The sequence below is a fragment of the Buceros rhinoceros genome, unplaced genomic scaffold, assembly GCF_000710305.1.
Source record: "Buceros rhinoceros silvestris isolate BGI_N320 unplaced genomic scaffold, ASM71030v1 scaffold5520, whole genome shotgun sequence".
NCBI classification, from domain to species: domain Eukaryota; kingdom Metazoa; phylum Chordata; class Aves; order Bucerotiformes; family Bucerotidae; genus Buceros; species Buceros rhinoceros.
This window is the reverse complement of record NW_010391178.1, coordinates 39,571-48,744: the sequence shown is the minus strand read 5'-3', so window position 1 is coordinate 48,744 and position 9,174 is coordinate 39,571. Positions and strand designations below refer to the sequence as shown.

At 39.7% G+C, this 9,174-nt stretch overlaps 1 protein-coding gene across 1 annotated transcript in view; it reads right to left on the bottom strand.

Annotated features, from left to right (window-relative positions):
• The window catches only part of ANGPT1 (angiopoietin 1), a gene marked incomplete at its 3' end in the record, with an annotated part of 49,473 nt that extends 45,519 nt beyond the window's left edge, over positions 1-3,954 (bottom strand). The window contains exons 1-3 of the mRNA XM_010140444.1: positions 3,924-3,954; positions 3,391-3,569; positions 19-140 (exon numbers count right to left, since the gene is read on the bottom strand). Coding sequence (XP_010138746.1) covers positions 19-140; positions 3,391-3,569; positions 3,924-3,954 — 332 coding nt within the window. The remainder of the gene's footprint in view (positions 1-18; positions 141-3,390; positions 3,570-3,923) is intronic.
• Positions 3,955-9,174: the final 5,220 nt, after the last annotated feature.

Sequence of the window (9,174 nt, the reverse complement as noted above, 5' to 3'; positions counted from 1 at the left end):
CCAACTACTGATTCTTACCTGTTTTTCTCATGAATTTTCAGGATTTCATGTGTCTGTTGGAGCAGCTGTTTCTCTAGCTTGTACGTTGACAGTGAATTTTCCAGCAGCTGAATTTCAAGTCTGGATGTTTGATTTAGCACCTTGAAGATAAATTAAAAACATTAATGTTTATGTTCTCCTAGCTATGTAGTTACAGCAACATAATGCAACCATTTCACTCTGATTTGATGATTTGTCAAAAATTGTTTTTAAATCCCTTTTTAACCTCAGCTGCTCAGCTGGTGCAAATGAACTCAATCAAGCTACACTGATACATACCAGCTGATATTCTGGCACCCAGTTTAGCGGAGAATAATATTGGGCCGGCAGAAAAAGAAAAGGTGACTGCCAAATAAGCTTCATTTCATCGGAAAGAACAAGAGGCATGCCTCAAACATGCATTCCTACAAAGCACGCTTAAACCAGAAGACTGCAAGAGTACTTGGACTGAAACCAAAGTGTTGCATCCGCTCTTTTGTAAATAGATCTCCTACTTTAGCTTTCCCCTGAGTTCTCTCTTCTGCAGTGTTGGCAGAAGTCTGCTGTCTGCTTATGTTATCGCTACTCGCACTCTTACACAGATTTTTAAGATGAAGGTTGTGATCCTGTGTGATTGCTTTACACAATTGTCTTTCACTTTAGCTGTGGTCTGTACGAATAGCACAAGTTTTACGAAGTACATAAGACTGAAAGAAGCCTTTTAAATAGGTGAAAGAGAATAGATTCTAACAAAAAAAAAATAGCTCAAAAGTGGAAATAACAGAATGCTTTCAAGAATTAAAACAACATTATTAATTAATGTTAGATGATTTTGTTGGGGTAGCCTTGTTCGTTACATAAATTCTGAAGAGGATGTGTAAATAGTTTTTGTAGATAGGTGTGCACTCAACAGTTAACATAAAATCACTTCTGGAACTGAAAATTATGCCTCTTTAATGGAACCTATCAGACCTTTCTTGGAAGGACATTTACCAATATCATCATAGGATTTTATGGTAATATTTTCTCATGCATGCCCTATAGAAATTTGTAACAGAACACAAAGCAAAGAAAATGGCTCTCAAACTCAATCCAATGCTTTATTTATGTTTGGAATTGTTGAAATTCACAGAGCAACCTGACTTGTCCTTTTTTTAAGGGTAGAGAGTTTGAAAAAAAATGGAAATTGTAAGTATGCAGCTGTTACGTTATTCAAGATGGGTACATTTGGAACTGCCAGAGGGCCCCACCACAGTTTCAGAAGAACCTGGCAGAAATTCAGGGTGTATTATGAAGGTTCACAAGAAGTAAGAAGACAGGAAAGCACCAATAGATTTCTAAAGAGGTTACATCTGCAGAGCAGCCTACAAAAATTGTAGAGCTTCAGGCAGAAAAGAAGGCTTAAAGGAAATCAGTGGGATTTTGCATGGATCAGGGATTGAGAGGCGTCAGTGAGATTTCAAGGAGGTGAAAGCTCCATCTTCAGTCTTTCATACTCTTCCTTATTCTGATATGAATACTTATTTCAGTCATAATATCCTGGCCTTCCTTTCTCCTTGTATCCTACAGACCTTCAGCTCTCTGCCATGCAGCTGGCTACCACTATCACTGACAAGAGCAGACTCTTTTCACTTTCTTGAGCCACCTGCACCACTCCTTTCTGATTGATGGTAGAGCCAGGAACTACAGGGACTTTCTCTTTCTGCTGAAAGAGGGGAGATGGGAAATAAGATCACTGATCTGAAAGCCAAAGCATGTACTGCAACAAGGAAGAGCCACTCCCGCTGATATCTTGAACATCCCCTGAATTCTTCAGCAACACGTATAGAAGAAGGAAGTCGTCTGCTCCTTCATGCAGTGGCCAGTGATACCGCTACCTTGAAGTGATTCATCAAAGGAAAAGAGAGACAGAGGCAATGCACATTTTGTCCCTTACCTGCTTAAAGGAGGAAGTCGTGAATGAGTAGAAACATACAATCATAGAAACATAGAATGCTTTGGGTTGGAAGGAACATTCAAAGGTCATCTAGTTCAAACCCCCTGCAGTGAGCAGGGACATCTTCAAGTAGATCAGGTTACTTGGAGATCTGTCCAACCTGACCTTGAATGTTTCCAGGGACAGGGCATCTGACAACCTCTCTGGACAACCTGTGCCAGTGTTTCACCACTTTCAGTGTAAAATATGTCTCCCTTATATCTAGCCTAAATCTCCCCTCTTTAGTTTAAAATCATCACCCCTTGTCCTATCACAGCAGGCCTTGCTAAAAAGCCTGTCCATATCTTTGTTACAGCCTCCCCTCAAGTACTGAAAGGCCACAATAAGGTCTCCCAGAGCCTTCTCTTCTCCAGGCTGAACAACCCCAACTCTTTCAGCCTGTCCTCATAGCAGAGGTGCTCCATCCCTTTGATCATTTTTGTGGCCCTCCTCTGGACCTGCCCTAACATGTTCATGTCTTTCTTGGGCTGAGGACTCCAGAGCCGGATGAAGTACTCCAGGTAAGGTCTCACCAGGGTGGAATAGAGCAGAATCTTTCAAGAACATGTGCTACTAGAACAAACCAAATGAATGAAATACTTTAATTCCTCCTGTTCTAAATGAACAATGAATGCAGTGCAGCCGTAATATACCACACACTATGAAGATCAAAAGGAAGTCAGCAAAAATAAGGAAAACATGTATGCATCTAAAACTGATAAAATAATCCAAAAGGCAAAAAGTAGTATGTATCTTTGGTATAAGCCCAGTATGAAATTGAACTCTGGGTTATGACAGGGATTCTCTTGTCACTTCAATCACAACAGTGATTTTAGTGCTAGGAATCGTATGGAGATGGCTCTTTAAATTCATGTGATGTTATACAGTTTTACAGTACTATCAAACACACAATATTATAGAGACGTTTATGCTTGTCCCTCTCTTCATAGATTAAAAGCTGCCGACATACACTACTTTTCAAATAACTGGAAACATCTTGCAGAAAATAAACAAATTTTCTTGTAGTAGTAAAGAGGCAAACAACAATGGAGATCAAAGGCTCTGCTTTAGTCTGAAACTCTTTCTTTAGCTTGACACTTGTATCATTCACAGTATGTAGATGGACTGTTTATTTAAAGTCAAATACTGATTTAGTTTCCTGGACAGCCCTGCCTGCTCTACACAGACAGACCTAAATATACTGACCAAATGAAACCAAAAGAAAGACACATAACAAGGGTCAGTCATCACTGCTGGTGGCACCAAGAAACAGAGTGTGTGTGTTTCTTGGAGCCCTGTGTTGAAATGTTTTGTGTGGAGATGCATTAGAAAAGAAAAGAGGATGAGAAAAGATCTCTGCATTTAACAGCTTTTAGAAAACCACTCTAGGAACATACCTGGGTTTCAACATCCGTGAGTTTTCTTGTCTGCTCTGCTGTCTGGCTGAGGAGGCTGGTCCCTATCTCGAGCATGGTGGCAGTGTGGTTCTGCACAGCGTTCTGCTGCAGCTGCACCATCTCCGATTTCATGTTTTCCACAATGTAATTCTCAAGCTGTAAAAGAGAAAAGGTTGTAGCTGTAGTATTTTAACCTGTTTAGGCATTCTGCTCACATAAGGGTGCATAGCTGGCATTCTTGCCAAAAGGGGAAATTTCAATGTTTTCAGGGGGAGTCCAAGTCTCCATTGACCCTGTGACTGTTGGGGTAGGGACCTGACTATTTGAGCAGTCTGTTCCACTCACTCCCATTTTTTTTCCAAGTATCACAGCCTGCTGGCATGAGCTGGAGCAAGCCCTACCTGCCTCCATCTGTGTCAAGGTTGCAGTGAGTGCTTGAGGTAGATATGTCATGGCAGCTCTGAACTGAACCCCTAAAGGAACAAAGTACTTAAGAGGGAAACGCCAGATCCTACTTGTACATCGTAACTTACATGTAGTCCTTCCTGGAAAAGATCCTGCCATATCGTACTTCCTCTGGATTATTCCTATCTCAGAGTCATTCAGCAATATGATTTTTTACTGGGTTAGGTTCCCACAGAGAGTTTCACAAACTCAGCAAAGAACGCAGCTACTTTAACTATGACCAAAAAGCTGTAAAGGAATGGAAACACTGTCATGGCAATAAAAGAAAGAACCATAGAAAGCTGGTTTACTCCTTTGCTTTTGTTGTCTTGATTTTGTTTGGTTTGCATCTGCACTCTGTTGAACAGAATCTGAATTAGAGCCCACAAATTAAACTGGGTGCCCAAGAGAGGGGGGCACTTTTTGTTTTGTTTGTTTTAGTTAATATAGGCAGGGTTATTCCTTTCTAGCCACCTAAATATTCACCCTGCCACAGCAGACCAGGAATCTAGGACTAGTCTTCAACATGAAAAATGTGTTTCTTACTTATACAAGGATTGTCCTGGTATCTTGCTTTATGTGCCCCATAAAGTATTAACATAAAAAAAGGTCTCCCAGAACTTAGTTTTCATTACCTTACACTGAAAATAGCCAGACTCCTGTCAATTTACACCCAGTGAAGATGCAGTCCTCAGTTTCATCTCATGGCTGATCGTGTCTTATGGTTAGCTAATTCCAGACTTAAAGCAACCACAGTTTTATCTAATTTTAATCACATTGGGCCTCGTTCTTGCAACAGCATGTTTCATTGTGAAAGATAAACTACAAGACTAAATAGTAAGAACCAGGTGAGGTTGATTTAAAGGCTGAAGAATGGAGCAAGAGTCAGATACACAGTGTGACTAATAAGAAGGGCTGCTTTCATCGTATCTATCAGCATACCTGTGCTTAGGTGTAACTACTATTTGATGTTCTGATAAGCCACATTAGCTGACCTCACAGAAGTTTTATTACCACTTTGATTATTTATGTGCACCTTCTAGTAGTTCTATAAACATTTTTACAGAGAAAGAACACTGCCGCAATGTAAAATATTTTCTGCACAAGACAGTTGTTGTTGTTCGGTTTGTTTGTTTACTATGGTTTGGAGAAGCACTTAGTAACCATGATGGTTAAAACTAAAGCGGATGTCCTACAGCTTCAGTCAACAAAAACGTTTCCTTGAATTGCCAGGTAACAACTCTGCAAAAGAATGCCTGCAATGGATGCCTCACCATTTGCCACTTCAAGTGTAAGTTTACTGCTCTGTTTTAGTTTATTGCTGTGAGATGATACAGATATTAAGCTAGTTCACAAGGGAGAAGTACAGATTTATCACATTTCTACACCATGCTTTTATGTTCAGAAGTATTTTGCCTGTATATCTCTTTCACATCAGATAATGCATTTTTAGCCACCCTTTGCTTCTTGTTGTTTTCTAACCAGTAATATTTTTTTCCCAAACTATCCCTTGGTCGCAAATAATCCCTATGAAAGAGCCCCACAAACTAGATGGTTGTCTTTCTCTGTATTTTGTTTCAAATACTGGAATACCTGAACAGGAAGTTCAAATTTCCCACAGCTTTCACATCCTAATGAGACACAAGGCTCTCAAGTCATGGTACTGCCCATGATGGGGTACAAACACATATATTTCCTCATGTCCAATGTCTTTTGTTTCCAGATAGGCCCATAGCATGTGTGTGAAGTGCTGTACAGTGTTTGATTTGTTACCCTGCAGCTTTCTGAAATTGCCTTGCTGTGAGCTACCATGGGGCACATGGTGCATGCGTGTTATGGATGTCTGGGAAAACCCATGCAAAAATATGGGAGCTACACTTATTACACATCACATAGAAATATGTTTGTATTTCTAACTATTTTTTTTCCTCTTATTTTACTCACACCACAGAAAGAATTGCGTTTTAAAGATCCAACTGCATCTTTGTGCAGTTACAGCATGTTTTGACCAGCAAGAACACAGGCATAGATTGAGGCTTATTGGATAACTTGAACATTTACTTATTGTAGTCTAACACACTCCCCACGGTATCCAGTCTTGGGCAATTGCCCTTGGTTACTCACCCCTAAAACAGCCTCTGCTTGAATCTCAGACTAACTCGTTATAACAACAAAGCTGATTTTCCTGTTTCAGAACTACTCATTAAATGCTTTTGTAAATATTTGGTGTTCGGTATGCTGCCACAATAGTTTCTGTAAGCACATCTCAGGAGTCTCAGGAGATACTTACTCAGGCGAAGGAGTGTAGAACAAGGACTGAAATAATGTAAAGTTTCTGTTACAATAATTCCCCTTCCTTCTTTCACCCACTTTTGTTAGTTTGCTCAGTAGATTTAGTGGTTGCAATCTGGTCCAGCTAAAATCAATGGCAAAATTCCCATTGACTTCTACAGGACAAAATTTCACCTATTATTTTTATTGCAGGAAATCAACATTTACCAGGTTCATTATGGCCAAGCACTGAGTTTTATATGAAGCCTTCTCTTCTTTTGAGGCATTGTATTAAGTGTACTAAACCTTAGACTGAGCTTTCTTTGTGGTTAGTTAAGAGGAATAGCATCTATTTAACAAGTGATAAAAGGATCCTTGCAGGGTGGCCTCACAGAAAATGTGACACAGAGAAACCCATTCACAGAACATTTAGGGATTTAAGTCATTTTTTAGAACCTCTTCATCCAATAATTAAGTTAAATTCAATTTGTCCATAGACTCTGCATTAAACGGTGAATATATAATGCATGATGAAATGATCTTTCCTGTCAATGTTCTTTTTACATTTGGATTTTCAAATCCTTATACTGATTTCTTCTTATTTCAGTTACTTTTTGTTGCAAAAGTGAAACAGCTTTTTTTTTTTTTCCTGCATTCCTTTCTCCCCAACCCACCCCTCCAACTATATGGCTTTCTAGAGTGCATTGATGTCCTTGTTATTAATTTGGCTGCATCTGCTTTCAGTAAGACTCATTACATTGCACAGGCATTTTCAGTAATGCAGAATTACTGGTGGGATGCATAAGAACGCTATAACATTCTCAGAAATAAAACTGTCAGAAGGCTCCGTGTTATTGTTTAATAAACATTCCAGAGAATTATGCTTTAAAAGTATCTAGCTTTTTCTGGGCAATGTTTGTTGAATAATCTTCATAGAAACCACCCAAACACTAATAGAACTATTAAAATGGAAACTGTAACTTAGGGCCTAAGTAAATGATAACGGTTCGTGGCAGATGGCTTGTAAATAAAATAGGAGCTTTTTCCTCGACTTTGATCAAGTAATGTTGGTCCTATGTAATTATATTTTAAGGACTGCTAAGATATCCAGATGACATTAGGTTTTCATACAGTGCCTTAGAACAAGAATGAAAGTTAAAATAACAACAGGCCACTCTCCCTCTCCTACTATATATTGCACATTATTTGGAATAATAGAAAGACAATGCACTGGTGATATTTTGTAAGAGCTTTTTTGGTTTGTCTTGCTTTGCACACCCTGAAGATGTACTAGTGATTCTAGATCACAAGAACCAACGCAAGTTCAGTACTTCTTTCTTTGTTTTTCTGTCTGAGGGAGGGTCATACCTCCCCATACTGACAAACTGCCCCAGGGAATCAGAAATAAAAGTGGCATTTGATCTAATTTTTATTTGAGAAATACACAAACAACTTTAATGGGAATAAGCTGGAAGAAGTAGAATACCATAGAAATTCTTTGACTTTTGCTGTAGCAGAAAGGGATTAGGAAGGAGTTTATCACTGAGAAAAGCAATATTATTTGTGTATTGAAGAGGCCAGCATTACATGTATTTCTAAAAAATAACACCTTCTATGAACTGTTTGTCAATGAGAAAAGATTGATAAAGACTGAAAAGATTGGCCAGGTGCTTGGGTCAAAACAACCACCTGCAACGTTACAGGCTTGGGGAAGAGTGGCTGGAAAGTTGCCCGTCAGAAAAGGACCTGGGGGAGCTGGTTGACAGCCAGCATAATATGAGCCATCAGTGTGCCCAGGTGGCCAGGAAGGCATCCTGGCTTGAATCAGCAATAGTGTGGCCTGGAGGAGCAGGGCAGTGATTGTTCCCCTGTATTTGGTGCTGGTGAGGCTGCGCTTCGAATACTGTATCCAGTTTTGGGCCCCTCACTAGAAGAAAAACATCGAGGTGCTGAAGCGTGTCCAGAGAAGGATAACAAAGCTGGTGAAGTGTCTAGAGCACAAGTCTGATGAGGAGCGGCTGATGGAACTGTGCTTGTTTAGCCTGGAGGAAAGGAGGCTGAGGGGAGACCTTATCACTCTCTACAACTACCTGAAAGGAGGTTGTACTGAGGTGGGAGGGTCTCTCTTCTTCTTCCAAGTAACAAGGGATAGGACAAAAGGAAATGGCCTTGAGTTTCACCAGGGGAGATTTAGGTTGGATATTGGGAAAAAATTCTTCACAGAAAGGGTTGTTAAGCACTGGAACAGGCTGCCCAGGGGAGTGGTGGAATCCCCATCTCTGGAGGTATTGAAAAGTCATGTAGATGTGGTGCTGAGCGACATTGTTTAGGGACCCTGGCAGCGAAAGCTGAACAGCTGGACTCGATGATCTTGAAGGTCTCTTTCAACCAGAATGATTCAGTGATTCTGTGAAAATGACAAATTTGCAATCATGCAGCCTTCTCGTATTACAGACACAAGGAGTAGAGACCAATTAGAATATATCCTTCCACTATTTCTGATCAAATGTGATCAGTGGGAATCAGTGAAAATGAACACGGATGGCACGTAAAGGCAATGAATAATGCTCAAATGCTAACACACTAATCTGCACCTGATTTGGAATAACCATACCTGGGCTTGAAGCATGTAAAGGAAAGGGAACATCAACCAGAAGACTAATTATAGATACACTATACAGATACACTGTCAAACAGACAATGAAGGGGGCTATTTTTCCAAATATATCCTCAAATAGATTTAATAAGATCACAGAACAGACTGGACCAAAGGAAACAAAAAGTGATCCATTTGAGGAAGAAACTTCCTCGAATCCTACATTAAGAAGATACAGGTTGCATGCTGATAATTTCAGTGAATTTTTGAGAAATCAAACTTGCTGAGCTGAGGTGAAAGTTTTATATGACTAGTACACAAACTGGTCTCACAGAAAGGCCTGTTGGGATAGGTAATATATGAAGCTTTCAGAAAGAAATCATGGGTTATGAAATACACATAAATATTTGTGGGTTGCAATTCTAAAAGGAACCAGAAAAGTAATCCAGCAACTCTGTAAATTTCCAATCTTT